The sequence below is a fragment of the Diachasma alloeum genome, unplaced genomic scaffold (genome assembly GCF_001412515.2).
Source record: "Diachasma alloeum isolate Michigan unplaced genomic scaffold, Dall2.0 Dall_scaffold_00748, whole genome shotgun sequence".
Taxonomy (NCBI): domain Eukaryota; kingdom Metazoa; phylum Arthropoda; class Insecta; order Hymenoptera; family Braconidae; genus Diachasma; species Diachasma alloeum.
This window is the reverse complement of record NW_021680878.1, coordinates 67,549-88,786: the sequence shown is the minus strand read 5'-3', so window position 1 is coordinate 88,786 and position 21,238 is coordinate 67,549. Positions and strand designations below refer to the sequence as shown.

At 40.8% G+C, this 21,238-nt stretch overlaps 1 protein-coding gene across 1 annotated transcript in view; it reads right to left on the bottom strand.

The window, feature by feature from the left end:
* The window catches only part of LOC107044485 (serine/threonine-protein kinase BRSK2), a 58,387-nt gene that overhangs the window by 12,269 nt on the left and 24,880 nt on the right, over positions 1 to 21,238 (bottom strand). Inside the window, exons 3-5 of the mRNA XM_015266375.1 lie at positions 5,992 to 6,132; positions 5,771 to 5,921; positions 5,476 to 5,691 (exon numbers count right to left, since the gene is read on the bottom strand). Of these exons, the coding sequence (XP_015121861.1) occupies positions 5,476 to 5,691; positions 5,771 to 5,921; positions 5,992 to 6,132 (508 nt within the window). The remainder of the gene's footprint in view (positions 1 to 5,475; positions 5,692 to 5,770; positions 5,922 to 5,991; positions 6,133 to 21,238) is intronic.

Sequence of the window (21,238 nt, the reverse complement as noted above, 5' to 3'; positions counted from 1 at the left end):
CCGACTTACTCCGCCTGCTGCTTGAAGCTGAGTCGAGCATCTATCATCACTACCAGGTATCTTAGCGATGGTCGGGAGGTGATGTCGTGATTCCCAACATACAGCGTGATGGTTTCGATCTTTTATCGCCTCGTGATAAGCGCAGCCTCCGTCTTATGTTCTGCCAGCATCAGTCCCACTGAGTCCATCCATTGACGAATTCTGTCATATGCAATATCGAAAATATAATTGATCTCCTCCAGGCGTTTTCCAACGATTACCAGAGATACATCATCCGCAAATGCGACGAGTGTAGCCTCCTTGGGTAACGCTAACTTCAGAAGACCGTCGTACATAACGTTCCACAAGAGAGGGCCAAGCACCGAGCCCTGGAGAACGCCACCAGTGACGCTGTACCCTTTTGGGCCAGCGTCTGTATCATATTTCAGGACTCTGTGAAGTAGCTTCGCACCATCCTCACATTCAGCTTTGAGAGTTGATGATGTTGTCCCATCTGGCGGAGTTGAAGGCATTTTTGATGTTTAACGTTACCACCAAACATTACTGCTTCGCGCCCCATTTTTACCTCGCGTCAGAGATTGCGTCCCGTGCAATGAAGACGACTAGGTTGATGGCATCGAGTGTGGAACGACCTCTACGAAAACCGTATTGGTTGTCAGCCAATTGTGGTTCGACCACTTCCTCGATCCTCTGGTGGAGTATCCGCTCCAGTATTTTTCCGGCTGTGTCCAGCATGCAGAGTGGACGATAGGACGAGGGTTCGTCCGGTGGCTTCTTACCTTTCGGAAGGAGCACCAGTCTCTGTTGCTTCCACTTGGTTGGAAATATCCCCTCCTGAAGACACGCATTATAGACACTCAGGAAGGCTTCTGGCGCTACGTTGATTACTACTTTCAGGGCGGCATTCGGGATGCAATTCATTCCTGGTGCCTGGGCATTCCCGAGTCTGCCACAAGCTTCCAGTAGCTGCTCAAGTGACACTGGTGGGGTCGTNGCTTCTGGCGCTGTGTTGATTACCATTTTCAGGGCGGCATTCGAGATGCCATCCATTCCTGGTGCCTTGGCATTCCCGAATCTGCCACAAGCTTCCAGCAGCTGCTCAAGTGTCACTGGAGGGATCGCCTCTGCATCGCACTTCTCAGTGAAGAAGTCGAGCTCCGGTTGTTGTGGGAACAGCACAGTTACGATTTTCTCCAAAAGCTCAGGGCACGTAAGCGACAGCATCGGCTGGCTTCTCAACGTCTTCATGACCACACCGTAGGGTCGCCCCCACGGGTCCACTTCGACTTCGTCAAGGAGCTCATTCCACGCCTGTCTCTTACTTTCCTTGATCGCCTTATTGAGTGTCCGGCGTGCCTCCTTATACTTGATCTCCAGTTCTTTGCAGTTTGGTTTCTTCCGGCCTCATTGTGCTTGCCTCCTCGCTCGAATGCATGCCTTTCGTAGGGTGGCGATGGTGTTGTTCCACCAGTACACCGATGGATGGTTCCTTGTACTACGCTTCCGGGGCATAGTTGCATCGCAGGCGTCGGTGACTCTACGCATAACTTCCGCCGCTTTCTCCGTGGCGTTGTTTCCTCGCATCGGGCGATCATCGAATATTTCACGGAGTAAGTTGGAGTCAAGGGCGTTCGACTTCCATCCAACCGCGTTGGTCTTGTTGGCTGCCGATCCAGTTTTCCGAACGGCAGATACTTCCCAGGAAATCGTGTTGTGGTCACTAGCGGTGTAGATATCCATCACCTCCCAGTTGCAGCTTCCCCTAGCGAGGCTGCTGCTTACGAAGATGAGGTCTACGATTGAACTAGCTCCTCCTCTCTCGAAAGTTGGTTTTTCGCCACTATTCAGCAGTACCACGTCCAAAAAAGATATGGCCTCCAGTAGCGTTTGTCCCCTCGTGTTTGTCTCCTTGCTGCCCCAGTCGACCGCCCAGGCATTGAAGTCCCCAGCGATTGCTATGGGGAAGTGCTGCTTCGCGTCCTCGGTCAATCGATCCAGGAAGTCTGTAAACTCATCGATGGACAGGCTAGGCGGAGCATAGCAGCTGTAGAAGTGAATTCCACCCAGCTTAGCTCTCACAAAGCCGCTCTGCGCAGTATTGACGCCACTCTGGAAGGGGTATTTACCGCAGGACCAAATAACGGCCTTGGCGGTGGTGTCCGTCTCCCATGGCTGATCATGCAGTAATTGTACGGCTTGTAAGAAGATCGTATGCAGCCTCGCAGTGATTGAGGTTAAGCTGAAGTATTCTCATCGTCGATTTTTGGTCAACGCCTGGAGTGCCTCCTTGTATGCTGGGCATCTACCGCTGCTAGCAATATGAGCACTGTTGTCCATGCGACCCTTTGCGATGCAGAGGACGCATTTGGCATCTTTCTCGCATTTTGCGACCAGATGACCATCCTCACCGCATTTGATACAGTTTTTGGAGCGGTCAACCAAGCTTTTGCACTTATTGGCAAGATGCCCGAAGTCCCAGCACTTGAAGCACTTCAGGGGTCTCTCCACTCTCCTGACCCGGCGGTTTACCCACCCGATCTTAATCTTGCCGAATTCTCCGACAATTTTCTTCGTCGTCGCGACTGGCAGTCTCACCCAGGCCGTCTGGGTACCTCCGTATGCCTTCCGCAGTGACTTGATCGCATTTAGCGAAATTCCACAACTTTCTCCGGCAGCCTTCTGCAAAGCTTCGAGGATTTCTTCCTTCGTTGCTGTCTCCTCGAGGTCCTTGATTTCGATATCTTCTTCCGGTGTCTTACTGAGGACCTGCGCATCATTTCCAAAGAGTTCAGTGATGGCGTTCTGCAGGCCTGGAGCTTTGTCGCTGTGCTCCTTTCNTTCGAGGATTTCTTCCTTCGTTGCTGTCTCCTCGAGGTCCTTGATTTCGATATCTTCTTCCGGTGTCTTACTGAGGACCTGCGCATCATTTCCAAAGAGTTCAGTGATGGCGTTCTGCAGGCCTGGAGCTTTGTCGCTGTGCTCCTTTCAGAGGATGATCAACATGTCTCCCGTAGCCGTCTTCCGGATCTTTTCCACGTACTGGTGGGACTCACGGGCTGTCGCGTCCTGCTTCATTCGCTTGAGGTGTGTGTTTGTATGTGTATGTGTGTGTGTGTGTGTGTGTGTGTGTGACTGTGACATAAAAATTTTTGGGACACGATTGCTCTAAAACAAACGGTTTGAATTTTTCTTTCAATCGATGCATCTTCATGTAACTTAAAACCGATTAGTTTGTGAAGACGATCTCAGCCTCAGCAATTCTTCAGTAATTCGCAAAAAATATGTGAAAAAACGCCATAAATGATGTTTTTTTCACATATTCCACTGTCTTTCAAATAAATGATGCGATTTGATTTTTTTATTCTCAATCGATGCGTGTTAATGCAACTTAGAACTGATTAGTTTATGAAGATGATCGTCTCAGCGATTCGTTAGTTGTTCGCATGAAAAGTGTGAAAGAAAATCTTTTCAATTAGTTTTCTTTGAAAAGTCAGGAATTTTACCGAGAATAATGATAAGATTTGATTTTTTCTACGATCCGCGCATCTGCATCACTATTCGAAGATCGACATGTCTAAATTGTAAGACCGGATTGTCCGAATTTTTATGGAACTGATTGCTATTTATTTTAAATTATTCCATGCTGATTGCTAGGGAGGCGACGGAGGGGGAGAGTCCACCCCTAAGTATGTCTAACCTCATTTTTAGATCCTTATATTCTGAACCTTGAATTTTTACGCTTCTATTTAGAACCTTAGATTCCTTATACTTTGACCCCGATATTTTGACCCTTGTATGCAGACACTTATATTCTGTCCCTTATACTTTGATTTATATTTTGACCTTTATATTCGGATATTTTGATCTTTATATTTAGACCCTCATGCTCTGACCGTTATATTCTAACCCTTGTCTTTAAACCTTTATATTTTGATTGTTCTACTTTGACCCTGACATACTTTGCTGAAATTGGGTGTGACCTATCATGTGGCGAACCAATAACATCCTGACCGATGCCCTTTTTATGTTCATTCAAACATTGGGAATGGGTTTACACTTGGGAGACAAATGTCCCTGTAATTTTTTTTTAATCCGAGAAAAAATCATCGATTTTAGAAAAAATCACAGCCAAGATCAGAAATAACGGTAAAAATGTATGTCAGAAATAAGGTTCAGAATTAGAGTCAGAGGTAAGGATTAAAAATAGTGTGCGGCAATAAGGGTTAGAGTTAAGGGTGAAAATGAGTCAGAAAAACTAGGGTCAAAAATGAGTGATTTAGGGCTTCCAACATTCGTCCATGGGAATTTCTTTTATGAAATGCATAAGTAAATTAATGGTTCATTGAATTAGTAACTCAATAAACCATTAAATTATTGATTGAGCAAATTCACTGACAATACTCAAAAATGGTCTTACATTTTTAATCTTCCTCGCTATACCGATCTTACATTAGCAGTGAATCTAATACCTCATAGAACTTAAACCAACCTAAAGATCTTAAAATCAGATCCGTTTTCGATCTTTAAATTGGAGATCTACACGGGGTGTTATTCCTATTATTAGAGTCATGGATAATCTTAAATTGTGTAAGATCTCATGGTAAAATCGGATATTGATCTGATTTTAAGACTGTTCATCGGACTTACGGTCTTAGACCTTAGTTTCGGACCGCTCGCAAAACGGTATTTTTTGCAGTGATGGCATTCGATTTTGATTGGATGCTGAGCAAAATTATCTCAACAGGTTTCTCGTTATCTGGATGGGAAGTTCTAAATTCGTTTTTTTTTCCAATGAACCGAAATATGGGAATTGATCGGGAAGTTATTTTATTTATTTTTACCCAGTCAAATTTTTTGATGCATGTGATGTTCTGTAGTAAGAGCTTGTCTACAGTAGTTGTAATGAGCCCATACTAATAATACTATACTAATGTGATACTAATAATACTGTCAAAAATATCAAACAGAAGATTTTACGTGAATCCTTAATTCCGGCCCATTCACGATCAGAAACTGTTCCTACTTAAGATCAGAAACTCAGCAATAAGGCAAAACTGGGATCAGGAATTGTTTGCAAGACCAAATTTTTTTAACATTCTATTTTTAACCATTTTTGATTGAGGTTGCTGAGCTTAGCTGATCAGAAACTGTATTATCTGCCTTACAAATTTGAATCATAGAATGCGGAATTGAGATTGCACAATGTGTAATTGGGTTGGTACATTACAATTTAATGGAATTAAATATAAATATCGTCTAAAAAAATTACACGTGTGCAGTGTAACATAATGTTGGTATTAAATTCTGCCAGGAAGTCTTGGTATCTCAGAAACCGAACACTTCTGGTATAAAACCGGTATATAAACTGACGTTATTTCTCGTACTGATTCTTACTTTTTGCGTGTATAACATGCATAATACATGAAAATTCTCAATGCCTCCTTTAGGCATATATATATATATGGAAATAATTACCGTGAGTCGTTTATCAGGATTAACTTCAATCATTCCTCGAAGTAGATTCTGACAATCAGGTGGAACGAAATGAGGAATGTGGAAAACACCCCTCTTCACTTTTTCCAGTAGTTGACGGAGGTTATCATCATCAAATGGTAACGCTCCAACTAGTAGTGCGTAAAGAATAACTCCACACGACCAAACGTCTGCTTTTCTACCATCATACTTTTCTCCCTGTACAAAAGTAGGAACATCACTAATTCCGTGACATCGGTGAAAATAGTGATTGAATGAAAAATTGAAGGATACTTACCCTGATGACTTCGGGACAAGCGTAATGAGGTGAACCGCAGCTCGTTTCTAGCATTGATCCAGCTGGTTGGAGTGATGCCATTCCAAAGTCCGCTATTTTTATATTGTTCTTCTCATCCAAGAGTAAATTTTCAGGCTTCAAATCTCGATGGCTGAGTTAATTATAACGGTTAGAGTTGTTTATTTAATGATATTGATAAATTTGAAAGGAAGCTCTCTTACCATATGTTGTGGCTATGACAAAAATCTAATGCAGAGATAATTTGTCGAAAGAACCTTCTTGCTTCTTTTGGCGTCAGTCGAGCTTTTTTGACGAGATAATCGAAAAGTTCTCCGCCGGAGACATGTTCCAAAACCAGATACCTGATGATTTAGTAAAGCAATCCATTAATTGATTATTCAATTATTTTATTGCAATTGATTATTCAATTGATAATATTGTTAAGTTCGTAAAAATAATGAAGGCCAAATTTAGAATAAGGGCTGCTTTATTATTACATAATTAGAAAGATACCAATTGAGCGAGTATTCTAATCAGAGCTCTCTTTTTGCTTCCGAATGGAAGCTTTATAATCGCTCAAATTTAAATTTCAAATTTTTGGTGTTAGGGTAATTAAATATGATCTAGAAAGTCCGAATATACGATTTCTAGATGGTGTATGTAGGTATGTATGTATGGGGAGCGTTCAAACATTATGTCACGCGATTACGGGGGAGGGGGCTCTGCATTTCGTGACGACTGTGATGGAGGGAGGAGGGGGTGTTGCTTAGATTGTGATGCCATACGATATTCTTTTTTTTCAATCTCAACCATCAGGGATGCATCTTTTGTCATTCCAGCCGTAAGGCAGCTTGTTACGAACGCTAAGTATCCGTGAATCGATGCTTCTAGCCGTTATGGCACAAAATATTGTTCGTAATACTACCTAAAAAAACTTTTCTAGCTCTTATGATTGCAGTTCTGGCCTTCGGCTTGTGTTGCAAACTCATATTCGATGGAAAGTATCTCTCGGGCTAGTGACGAATAGTACTACTTTTCATCATCTGTCCCTTCTACGAAAAGAAAACCGAATATCAACCTAGAAAGAAAGCTAAAAGCGTGAGGTTTAGTCAATTCGAAAGAGCAGCAGCGATACTATGGTGTAATAGCAGTTATTTCAAATGTGCGTTTTGTGCGAATTGCCGTCAACCGTCAAAAGAAACTTTTGGCAGGCATATGTAATAGCGAAGACGACGAAGATGAAGAATGGAGTGATGAAACATTGGTTGATCAACAACATCTGTTCGTACCAGAGTTTTCAAATGGTTGACGGCAATTCACACAGAACGCACATTTAAAATAACTCCCATTACACCAGAGTATCGCTGCTGCTTTCTAGGTTGATGTACAGTTTTCTTTTCGTGAAAGGGATGAATGAAAAATAGTACTTTTTGTCATTCCGGGCGTAAAGGCCGCCATAAACGAGCGAACTTTGGGCGAACTTGGTTCGTAAGTGAACGGTCTCTCGTCTCTAAATCCCACACACGGGGCGAACTGAATATCCATGGTATGTCCCAATACAACTTTTAGAGACCCAAGACTGCACTTTTAAGGATAATTAATATCAACTTAAGAGAGGCTAGTACACAAAAGTGAATGAATAAATAACGATAAATTAATAAAAGTTCTCCCTCACGGAAAAACTGATTTTCTTCAAAAATTCTCAATAAACAATAGAATGAAGCTAATCTATAAAACAAAAAGCAAAATAAATATAGTATAAAATTCAAACTTTCCATACAAACGACAAAAAAAGTCGTTATTTTCAATGGATCGATTATATTCTCGTAATTTTTTATGGGTATCAATTATAATGAGTGAATTTCCACAAGTAATACCACGAGAGCTTCAAAATTATCGAGCAATTCCCGATAGGTTTGTTTGTGTGCAGGGAACCTTGAGGGAATTACTCGAATAATTTTGAAGCTCGAGTAGTATTCGGGAGGGAATTTTCCCATCCAAATGTCAGCCAAAAGAAATGCACTATGAGACAAAATCCATCTGATAGTTCCAACCAGGGGTTCACTCGACAACGGAATCTTTTGTTTTCCACAAATACAGTCAACATGAAAAATTACCAGTTGAATTATCAAAAATTATCAGCTGAATACCGTATTAACTATATGAAATAACGGTCGAATAGTGCAATTCTATTAGCTGACATTTGGATGAGGAAAATTCCCACAAAAATAAATGTAAAATAAATGAAAACCGAATTGGCCCAATTTTCCGCCTATTTTTCCGTGTTTTAGCATTTTTTATTGTTATTTCCCACTGCGATGGGTGGGTACATCTGGACTGATTCTGAGAGGATTCATCCCCCATCGATCCATCCACCTTTCGATGACCGTCGAATCAATTACAACCCGAAAAAATCAGGCCTGGTCGCTCGCTTCGCTCGTTCGCTGGTTGGGGTGTGATCGGTAGAGATTGGTGGAATTAGGTGTGACCCATTATGGGCCGAACCAATAACTTCCCGACCGATTCCTCTTTTTCTGTTCATTCGAAGAATAGGCAGGGGGCCGTGCCTATCCGACAGAAGGCATGTGAGCATTAGTTTACGCGTTATTAGTTTTGACATTTCTTCATTTCTGCCAATTCCATTGGTAGTATGCTTCCGAATGGATTCGTTGCAATTCTATTTCAAAAAACTTCGATTGCAAGAGGAAAACACCATTCTCATGATAACCTTCCTTTGAAGTGGAAATGTGTAAAAATGAGGTTTTTACATTTGTTGATCCTTTTCTCTTTATTCTATTCCATCAATTTTCAGTGTTTTCATTTTTTCGAATTTCAGGAATTTCAAATGAGAAAGAAATTGAAAAAATTAGTCTGAGTTGTTGCTCGCTCGCTTCCATTGCTTTTTAACTTGAGTGGGTTAACTTTAAAGTTGAAAAATTTTCAACTTTAAAATTGACCCACTCGAAACTTTTCGAACTTCAATGTCAAACCCACTTCAAAATTCCCCAATTTCAAAGGTTGCTCACTTCAAAATTCCCCGACTTGAAAATGCAATTTCAAAATTTCCTCAACTTCAAAACTGACCCACTTCAAAATTCTTCAACTTCAAATTTGATCCACTTCAAAATTTTCTCAACTTCAAAGTTGACTCACTCCAAAATTTTCCAACTTTTTTTTCCAACTCTTCCCTTTTTTCAAATCACAAAATTCCAAATTTTTTTTCCAAAAACTAAACCGCTGAAGCGATTTCGCTGAAAATCCACTGCGCATCAACTCATATGAAGAAACATCGATTACATAAAATTGATTCAAATCCCATCGTTATTTCACGGAGAATTGTCGAATTTGAATCAAATTAACGCTTTTTGGCATTTTTTCAGGAGTTTTATGGAAATATCTAAAAAACCGCTGAGTGGATTCTTCTCATAAACTAATCAGCTCTAAGTTACATTAAGACTCATCGATTGAGAAAAGAGATTTTCGAATCGTTCCATCCAGTCACAAGATATCGTTCGACAAAATTTCTGTCACGTGCTTACATACACACACACACACACACCCCTCCTAGGAACTGCGGGACCTTGTCCCCTTCTAGGAACTGCAGGACCTTGTGGTTGATAGAGGGACTTGGAGATGCATCCCAAACTAAGAAGCAGTTCAAGCCGAGGCCTGTCCTTCTTAGGACATCTTGGAAGAGAAACCCAACTCTAAAAGAGGTGTGCAGGGTGGGCTCCGTAGAACAACCTACAATAAAGATGATAAGTGATGCCATAATGCAAAGTTCTCATGCGGGTATCCTTGATAAGGAAAATCCCGCCATCGGTTCCGATCGGATGCAAGCCCCGGTGGCTGATGCTGGCTCCACAGGTTGTGGGAGGAGCCAATCATCACACTCTTCAAAGGTGGACTCCTTGGCCTCACATGCTACAAGGAGGGATGGGCATCAGGCCCAACTCGAGAAGGAACGAATCCATGAATGGGACCAACCTTGGAACCGCCTCACGGATATGAACGCATTTATGCAGGGAAGGCCGAACATCCACAAAGAAATTAAAACCAGGATGTTCACGGTCATTGGTGATTTCGTGAAGCTCCGGTGCCGTGAAGAGGCATGGGCGAAGGACCAAAGGCCCAATACTGAGGCGGTGCGATTAAGGGTGCAAATACCTCTAGAAATTCAGCATTCACGAATGGACTCCGAAACGACGGTGAAGAACTCCGAAGTGGAGGAGACCGAGCGTAAAATTAAGAAAGGCAAGCGAAGGAAACGTAGCCTGAAAAACTCACCAGGGACGGAAACTCGAGACCTGAAGAAGCCGAAGTAGCAGGCATCGACGGTGAAGGATCTGCCACCTCCCGAGCCGCCCGCCAAACCGCCGGACTGGAAAGAAGTAAAGGGAAAGGAGGGGGAAAAGACTGCCCAAGCAGAAACCCTAAAAACCAGCTCAGAAAAATGAGAAGAAGACGACGTGGAAGCCCGCAGTTACGCATCTCACCTTCGTGAGCAGCACTCTTGCCAAGAGAAACTGCTCATGAAGAGTAACTGATATTTACACTGCGAATGACCAGCGGGCTATATTCGGGGAGACCTGTACTGATCAGAGAATCGGATTAACGCCGAAAAAGGCTAACTGCATTGGCTGGAGGGTGAGCACTTTGATCCTAGCTCTTATTCAGTACCGCTAGACGATCGTCCAATCAGTGGCAACAATGGTACTGAAACGGTACATAGCATCGTGAAAAGAGTGATCGAAGCTTGCAATGCTACCACGGCGAGAAAGCGGAACTTAAACCGACATCCACCGGTATATTGGTGGAATGAAACCATTGCTGTCCTACGGAAGGAATGTAACGCAGCCAGGAGACTATCTCAGCGTAGCCGCAAAAAAACAAATTTCGAGGAGTTTGAGATGAGATACAAGAAGGCACGCCGGAAGCTCAGCACAGCCATAAAGCACAGTAAGAAGCAATGTCGGAGCGAGCTTCTTACCGAGATGGAATGCGATCCATGGGGGAGACCTTACAAGGTGGTGATGACACGACTTATAAGTCAACCAATGCCGTCACCATCGTATCCTGTGCTCCTGAAGAAAATTGTGGAGGTGCTGTTCCCACAACAACCGGAATTTCACCGTCCTTCTGAACAATGGAAGGAGTGATGGTACCAAAAATCACCAGAGAAGAGCTGCTGAAGGCCTGCAATAGAGTGGGTAACACCAAGGCTCCTAGCCTGGATGGTATCCCGAACGTTGCGCTGAAGTCAGCTAACCACGCGATGCCGGAGATGTTTTTGGACGTATACAACGAGTGTCTAAGGGAGGGCACCTGCCATGTGGAAGCAGCAGGGGCTAGTATTGCTCCCAAAAGAGAAGAAACCACCGGACGAACCCGTATCATATCGTCCCCTCTGTATGCTCGATACCGCTGGCGAAATTCTCGAGTGTATCGTCCACCAAAGAATAGAAGCAGCAGTTGAATCTCTACTAGTCGAAAATCAATATGGTTTCCGGAGAGGTCGATTCACACTAGAGGCCATCAACCTTGTCATCCATACCACCAGAGAAGCGATTTCAGGAATAAGGTGGCCTAACGGCACGAAGAAGTACTGTTTGGTAGCGACGCTGGACATCAAGAATGCCTTCAAGTCAGCCAGGTGGAACTGTATTATGGAGGCTCTTGTGAAATTCAACGTATCAGCATACCTGCGGCGGATGGTTGACAGCTATTTTACAGGAAGGGTCCTCAAGTATGACACGGAGTGTGGCCCCGAGCAGTATAGAGTCACTGGGGGCATGCCCCAAGGCTCAGTACTGGGTCCCTTACTGTGGAACATCAAGTACGATGTTCTGCTGAAGCTGAAAATGCGGCGGGAGACTAAACTCGTGGCATTCGCAGATGATGTGGCCGTAGTCATCGTAAGAAAATACCTGGAGGAGATCAACTTTATCTTCGACATAGCGTTCGAGATAATCAGCCGCTGGATGGACTCAGTGGGTCTGAACCTTGCGAAGCATAAGCCGGAAGCCGTGTTGATCACTACCAGAAAGAAAATCGAGACTATAACGCTGCAGGTCGGGTCTTGTGAAATTACTTTCCAGCAGTTCATCCAATACCTGGGGGTGATGATCGATGCCTGACTCAACTTCAAGCAGCAGGCGGAACACCTGGGTATCAAGGCGTCCGGTGTCAGATCCACTTTATCACGCCTCATGCCCAACATGGGAGGTCCCAAGCAAAGAAGACGAGCGCTGCTGTCTTTAGTGGTTACGTCGGTGCTCACTTATTGTATTCCCATTTGGGCCGACGTACTCCGGCTGCAAGAAGCACGGCGTAGAATCGCGCCAGTCTATCGGCTGAGTGCCCTCAGAGTTGTGAGTGCATACTGGACGGTGTCGGACAGCTTGAAACGATAGCAGCTGAAGTGGGACAACTCCACCAAAGGGAGATGGACTCATCTTCTGATCCCGAAGGTGGATGTCTGGCTGAATCGCGACCATGGAGAAGTCAATTATTATCTCACACAGATGCTGTCGGAACATGGGTGCTTCCCGCCTATCTTCATAAATTCAAACATGAGGATTCCCCGGAGTACCCGGTCTGCACAGGAGATGAGGAAGATTCACAGCATGTGTTTTTCAGATGCCCCCGTTTCAGTGAGAGCCAGCGTACTTGGAAATCAGCCCTGGAAACGGAAGTCTTGCCTGAGAACCTGGTGGAAGCTATGCTGTCATCGCAGGCAGCTTGGGACGCAATGAGCAACTTCGCGGCAGGAGTCATGAAGGAGATCAGAAGAGAGGAACGCGAGCGCAGAGATGCAGGATAAACGGAGAACCTATTGGAACCTCCTACCCATGCACAACATCTTAGTAGGGTAGGGGGACAATGACATTAAGTGGAAAATGAGGAAGAGCGAATAGCTGAGACCTCCCCGCAAAGTAATACACGAAGAGAAAAGTCGGGGAAAAATTCTAGTACTCGGTGCCAGAAACGAGGCGCAAACTGTCGAACTCCCATATTTCAATCGAAATAAGAATAAAAATTCTAGATCAGCACTGAAATTTTGCTGTAAGTTAATGAAATTTTGCAAAGAAGCACGAGAAAAATTCTAGAGCTGGCACTAGAAAATTTCCCGGTGTGTCAATTTTGTGGGGAATTCCGTAGAAAATTGTGGGAAAAATTTGATCAATTCTTGGTAACATTAGAAATTTTATTGTGGAGTTGGAGAATTTTTCTAGTGCTAGCACTGGAATTTTTGCCATTCTTCCTATCCTCGTACGTGTTCGCGCGACATCTGCAACGTTCGGCTCGCCGAAGTGAGTCAAACAGCTGCACTCGGGAGTCCCGAGTGGAGACTTACAAATGGCATCTTCAACGTCGGGTAACGTTAGCGCGTGTTCTGTAGAATTATGTGACAATCAGGGATTATTGGGCTCATTTTTCTCTGAAAGTGTGATTAACCATATCAAATTTGTGAGAAAAAAAGTGTGAAACAACCGGTTGTAAAAATTGTTGAAAATTACTGACATTATTCAGTGATTACGTTTTAAGATAATGTAATTCCCTGTAATCGTGGAACAAATGGAATAAAAAAATTTATAAAAATAATTCGTTGGCTTAAGGCTCATTTTTGTTGATACTGTAGTACATTAATTTGAATAACGTTGATGTTATTAATGAATAATTAAGGGGAAAAAAATTCTGGTCGGGAAAAATTTTTTTGTCTGTCGAGTAATTTTTCGTTTACCGATAAAGAAGATTTCGTGATGAAACGTCAAATGTTCTAGTGCCGAAGGGGAAATTTTCATGTGCTGGCACATTGCGCCTCAATTCTAGAGCAGCACTAGAATTTTTCCCTGAATTTCCCCACAAAAATTCTCTGACTTTTCTCTCCATGTATTTAACGGTGATGCCGCTAGGGAAAGTAGGGTCGACGAATTCCCGTAGTCAACTGGTTTTAGTGGGTGAGGACTCCACACAGGGTGTGACAGTAACCGCCATGTTACTGTCCACTATCGTGCGGTCAGGTACATTTCGCCTCAAGATCCCGGAGGGAAAAAAAAGAAAAAAAACACACACACATACAGACATGTCTTCAAGCTCGTATGAGGATGATTCGAGAGACCAAGAAATGTAAAGAAATTATGGAAATTGCAAATTCGATTTTCGGTGTCATTACAATAACTTCCTCCCTTCCGGCCGAGAAGTTAATTATTCATTAACTAGACTATTTGGCTCGCAAACTATGTTCGTTGTCCCTACGCGGACGAATTTCCAACGAACTTGGTTCGCCACGAACCAGCGTTCTTAAAGCAGTCTTGAAAGGTGACGAACGGCGATCTTGGGCCCCCGAACCTAGTTCGTGGGTTCCACATACGGGCGAACTCTGTTCGTGGGCGACTGGATTTCACTATGTTCGCTCGAACCGTTCGCCCAAAGTTCGCTCGTGTATGGAGGTAGCGCTTCACGAATACCTTAAGGTAGCGCTTCACGAATGCGTAGCGTTATAACAAAAAATATTGTTCGTCACACGGCCTAATGACGAAATATACTATTTTGTCATGACGGCCGTAAGGCAGCGTTTCACGGACGCGAAGCGAAGCGTAGTGTGTTTCCATAATTTCTTACGGCCGGAATGACAAAATAGTATATTTCGTCATTATGCCAAAAAAACTGCACTCATATGAGCTAGAAAAGTTATTTAGGCCGTATGACGAACAATATTTTTTATCATAATGGCTGTAAGCAACGATTCACAGATGCGTAGCGTCCGAAGGGCTACTCACTCCATAATTGAGTTACACCATGATTTCGAAATGAAGTCGATTTCGGGTGATTTCAGTGATTTCGGAAAAAAATTCATTAATTCGAAATTAGTGATTTCAGAAAAATAAAGTTAACAAATAATAGCGGTGGGGCAAAATGGGTTGTGTCACATGATGAAAATCAAAACTGGCAAATAATTACGAATTCGTTTGATCTCACTCCGCCAATCTTGAGCTGATGACGATGAAAAGCGGTCTATTTTATCATTTTACAATGGCAGTGAGTACAGTATTTTATTATCATTGTTGTCAGGCGTGTCAATTTCAAAATCACGAATTACTTGCACGGTTCGTACTACACCAGTGCGCCATTTATTTCGGTGATTTCATTGATTTCAGATGATTTCACCTGATTTCGGAGATGATTAGGAAAATGATTTCGGAGAGCTGAAATCAGTTGATTTCAGTGATTTTGGAGTGATTTCGGAATAATTTTATGCCAGAGTGGTGGCGTGATTTCGGGAGTGAGGAGCCCCGCGGTAGCGTCTGTAAAAGGCTACCTTACGGTCGGAATGACACAAACATGGATTCATGATGTTTGAAATAAAAAAAAAATAGGGTGTGACATCACAATCTAAGCAACACCCCATCCCTCTTTATCACAATCGTCACGAAATACAGACCCCCCTCGGCCCCTAATCGTGTGACGTAATGTTTGACCGCTCCTCTAGTTTCAGTGAGAAAATCACTGAAATTCAGTACCAAAAACGTAATGCGTTTCAACTACAAAAGTCCTTAAGTACAGAATACTGGTACTGAAATCAAAAACCCTGGGTTCTTAAAATAAGAACCGTTGGAGCCATTTAAATATCACGCCACACGATCAAGGAACGGAGGAAGTTCTGCAATTTGCGACGATTCGTGACGGAGAGGGGAGCGAGTTGCCTAGGCAGTGATGTCACAAGGTAATTAATGAAGATAATTTGAGGAGACAACGAAGTCAATTTAAAAACCTCAAGGCTCTTTATTTCAGTATTCAATGGTTATTATTTTAAGAATCCAAAGTACTAGATTCCAGACCCGAAGTATGTTAATTTAAGTACCATGGTTATGGGATTTCTGTCAAAATGATTGGGAATTGGAGCTTTTTTCTCTGACTCTCAGAGAAAATTCTCTTGGAATTTGAAAATGTCACTGAAATCCAGTGATCGTTCCTGAAAACCAGAAACTTTTTTCTGTGTATAATTATTATTGCTACTGGTTATGTCGTCCTACAGAGGACCAACTTGGGTTTTGAGAGGTTGCCACATAGCCAGGAATTTAGTCTCCATATTAGATACCTCTCTAAGCTCTCTCGGACTCCGATCGCTCGAAAATTACCACCACTCTTGGCACCTTTATCGCTTCCCGGCGGTTTGGTACCATACAGATGTTACAAGATGCCCAGGACTTCGCTTATTATTCAATTGATCATGAGAGTCGAATGATTTCAAGGATTACAAGTGAAAGATGGGCAGAGTTATCATAAGGGTTAAATAGCTAGAGGCTTTCCAACAGAAGTTTATCCTTCATTTTTAGCAGTGAGGGGCACAAATATAAGTGGAAATTATGTGAAGTTAAAACCAATTACGTGGGGTTGATTGAGTAAAAGTTAAAATTTCATTGAATTGGAGCTTAACGAAGGAGGCATCTTATCTGAAGGATCAACTGTATTTTTCTGGCGAAAGTGAGTTCGTAATCCGAGTAGAAGAATCTTTAATTAATGGTGCTCCACGCTCATATTCGAGAAAGAAATCCAATTAGTGACGAAATATATTATTTATGAAAAATAAACTGACAAACGCTAGATACATGACTGGTGACTGTGTGAGATCCCATCTGATATTGATAGATTGAAGAAACTTGAAACTATTAGGTATACAAATAAGTTTTAGGATACTTCGATTCCGTGTCATAAAAGTAATTCAAAGTTACCGCTTACATAGGTTATGGTGGGGTTTGTTATGTAGTATCAAAACATAAGGGAGTCATAAACATAACCTTGAATTCTGTGAATAAAACATGCAGACCGATAAGCTATTTATTAGCCACTGCATTCGCTATGAATTCCATCAAGGAAAAACTGTTAGGAAAGCATGTCAATTGATTTGTTCTGTTCTTGGGGACAACATTGTATCTAAAAGTACATGTGAGTATTGGTATAAGCGATTTAAAGAAGATGATTTCGACGTTAGTGACCGTGAACGTATCGGGGCCCCTGCAAGGGTGGATGACCAGGAACTGCAAGCGTTGCTGGATGAAAACTCTTGCCAGACGGAAAAACAACTTGCGAAACAGCTTGGAGTAACTCAACAGACCGTTTCCTATCGCTTAAACGCAATGGGAAAGATTCGAAAAGGAACAAAGTGGGTGCCACACTTTTTGACTCAAGAAAATAAATATAGCCGACTTGACATATGTCTGAATCTTTACAATAAGCAACATAGAAAGTCTTTTTTGTGGAAAATTATAACCGGCGATGAAAAGTGCATTCATTTTGATAATCCAAACCACAAATATCATTGGGTTAACCCCGGCGAGCCGACGACATCGACACCGAAGCGCAATATTCACTGTAAGAAGATCATGCTGTGTATATGGTGGGATATAAAAGACGTACTGCATTAAGAACTTTTGAAGTCTGGCGAGACAGTTACTGCCGATCGCTATCGTCAACAATTAATAAGATTGAACCAAGGAATTGAACAAAAACGTCCATTTACTGGCAAAGGAAAACGTCCAGTAAAATTGCTCCATGACAAGGCCAGGCCTCATGTGGGTACACCGGTCAAAGATACGTTAATGGCTCTTGGATGGGATGTTGTGCCACACCCGGCATATTCCCCAGGCTTAGCTCCAATTGATTTTCACTTGCCTCGGAAGATGCAAAACGAATTTACTGATGTGCGATTCAAAACATTTGAAGAAGGGCAAAAATGGGTCGATAATTTCCTCGCCTCGCAAGATGAAACTTTCTTTGCGGAAGGCATCCGTGAATTACCTAACAGATGGCTGAAGGTCATTCAAAATGATGGAGATTGGTTTGATGAATAAATGTAGTGTACTTTTTCTCGAAAATGAATTTTAAATTTTTTGCAGTGGCCTAAAATTTATTTGTACACCTAATATATTTGCCAGTTAGACTTAGAGTATCAAAACTTCACCACAGATAGACTGTGTGGAAATATCAGACCGACCAAAAGTTATACGATAGATGTTTCAGACATAATTAATGCAATATGCCATTCTTGAATTGAGGCGCAACAGAAGCCCACCGTTGCTTCGTAATTTTCAAATTAATTTTTGTTATGAATAATAAGTTACTAATATATTTCGAAACCAAACCACATTGATCTTCATCATCGTCTGCTGGAGACTAAGCGAATTCGCTCGAAAATTTTATTGGATTTCTATTGTACTTTTTATTAGCTTTTGGCCCTTTTTATTGGAATGTTCAATCGAAAATGTTCTACAGAGAAAATTGAAAGAATTTGATTTTTCTACGGAATTTCCTCGGTTCGAATTTTGCAAGTTTTTTTGTTTCATTTTCTTGATGGGAAGAAAAATAAGCAGGGGTAGAAGCCCATCTGGCAGAAATCATATGACCGTTACTTTATGCGTCATTATTTTCTCTCTCTACCAATTACATTGGCAATACGCTTCCGAATGGAAGTAATTCCAATTTCACACACAAATAAAAAATCAGAAAATTCGCTGAAAATTGAAAAATCGTTGACATTGATCAAGAGCAATATTTTTAACTATTAATATTTGGGCAGCCAGACGTATTGGTTCTCCACTTTCCATTACTTACAACGTATGATTAATCCAAAAACCGACGCCTGTATTTGTAACATTTTTTCTTCCTCTGTGTCCCGACAAATCGTCAGAGACAGACGTCATGATTCAATCAGTACATTCGTGATGCTAATAATTAATTATGAAGTTTCAAACAAAAATTTGTCGTTACCATTATTTTTCAACTTTTTCATCGATTTTAATTTGTAATATTTTCTCTTACATCAATTGTCTTATATTATTATGATTTTAATCATTTAATTTATATTAAGGACTCCCAATAATTGAAATATCTTGATGATGATTTTTATCTTGATCCGACTCAATTACTTCCTTTGACTGTATTTTTATTTGCCCATAAAATCTAACTTGCTGACGTGCATGTAACTCCCACTCAAACTCACACAGATCGTCTTCAGCGAATACTGAATCCGTTAAGCTCACTTTGTTTAATCTACGTGGTACAGCATTCTGGATGTATATCAGCTATTTATTGAATAATATTATAATTAACGAGAATGGTCTTGTAAATTCCAAAAATCAAATTTATGAAACTAACTTGATGCATAGGAAAGCGATTGATGAATAAAGTAATGATGTGGGGATCATAAATTAAAATTTTGGACAATCTTGATCTCGTTCCATATGAGCCATTGAAGAGAAGAAAACAGAAAAATGAAGTGCCGTTGATTTCTTGTCGTCCGATCGGATAAAACATGATTCCTGATAAACTGCGAGAGGAAGAAAATATACATATATATTCGATGAGAAAAACTCTCATATATAAAGTAGTATATTCAAACCACGTAAGTCGTTGAATATAACGAGGAAAAATGCATTCGAATTTTCAGAAGGAAAATATGATTCATCATTGATAAATCATCAGATGAATTCTAAAGTGTGTGAAAAATCAATTTATTATTATTTTCTCTACAAGTATTTTTTCAAATAATAATCTTTCGTTTGAATAAGATCAAACAAAAAAAAATTATTCATGATTGTCAAATAACGGATTTTGACCCTTTTGACCACTGTATTCATTTCCCTTTTCAAGATCTTTCTGTTTTTTATATTTTTCTGTATCTCGAAAAATTAATTTATACATAAGATCATCATATACATCTCATCCTTGCTGCCTATGTTCCTCAAAACGCTCAATTTTTGGAACGCGTACAATTAGATTCATCTCATGGACAGAAACGCTAGCTCCATTCAACGCAGGCAAGAGTCTCAACGTAATATTTACATGAAATGTAATATTGAATAACGACCATACTTTGATGAATGAAAATTAATATAAAATTTACACCTCTTAGAAAATTAGACCACGCCAACCTCTGTCTCTGCCACGACTATGGCTATCGAATATCCATCAAATATTAGATTATATGGAGTAAAAAAACATGAATTTGTATTATATGACTTTTGAAGTCATGCAGAGATGGAAAACATTGATAAAATTACGATTTGATTTTTCAGAAAAAAAAGCGTTTCGGATGAATTACTCTATGCCAGGATGTACTGAATCGATTGACACAAAATTTTATACATGAATATGGCCCAATCATGCAAACTAGTAGCCAGAATCTCAGATGTGTAGTCCATGTTTAACGCGTAGTGTAGAGCCCACATTGGATTTTAAGTTAAAAAACTAGAAAAACGCTGATATTTCGAAAACTTTGTATGGGAGGGTATGCATATTTTGATTGATCTTGATAGAAGATACCATGACGAATATTTTGAAAAAAAAAGTCAATCAGACCAGTAGTTTCGGAGATATTGAGCATTACAGTTTTTCACAAAAAGTTAAATATCTCCTAAACTACTCATCCGATTCAGCTTATCTACAATTCCATCCTGTAATATCATAAAGACTACAATCGTATCAAATTTCAACTTTCTATCTTAACTTTTGGGGGCGCTATCGTGCGTACAACGATTTTTTTCATAAAAATGAAAAATGCCAATTATTACCAAACTGTCGATAGTTACATAGCAATATTATAATTTAATCCAATAGATATTATCACAAAGAAGATTTTGGCATCAAAAAAATTCAAATTGTTCATGTAGTTTTTGAGATATTGAGGTACAAAGATATTTGAGAAATTGTTGTATCTCAGAAACTACTGGGCCGATTGAGCTGAAACTGCGCCCAGAAATGCTTCAAAGTAATACCAATCATGTGATAAAATTTCAGATTTTTAGCTTCAACTTTAGTCCTTTTACTTCCGAATGGAAGCATTGTATTTGACCGATTTTCATATATTCTAATTTTACCTGGAAATTATGTAGAATGTTATAAAACGTAAAGAAATGATGTTTAGAAAAAATGTCTGTACGTCTGTGTGTGACAGATTGAGTTTTCGTCGATTATTTTTTAGAAAAAATAACATTAATACCGTGAAATTCATCCATAAAAATCTGCAATTTTGCATCAAAATAGGTACTATCAATGCGCAATTTTTGAGCGCAATTTGAAGGCAATCGGTCCAGTAGTTTCTGCGATATAGTCATTCATAGAAATTTCGTTTTTCCTTAATATCTCGAGAACTATTCATCCGATCGAATTTTTTTTTTTCAAAATATTTGTCTCGATTTTTTCTATTTTGATCACTCAAAATATGTATACCCGTTTATACTAAGTTTTCGAGATACTGCGGTTTTTCTGTTTTTTGCGTAAAAACCTTGTACGCACGCTAGCTCGAGAAAAAATCGAGATAGGAAGTTGAAATTTGGTAGAATTCTAGCTATTATAATCCTACAACTTGGTATTGTGTTTGAGCTAAATCGGATGAGTAGTTCCTGAGATATAGTCATTTATCTGAATTTCGATTTTCCTTAATATCTCATCAACCATTGACCCGAT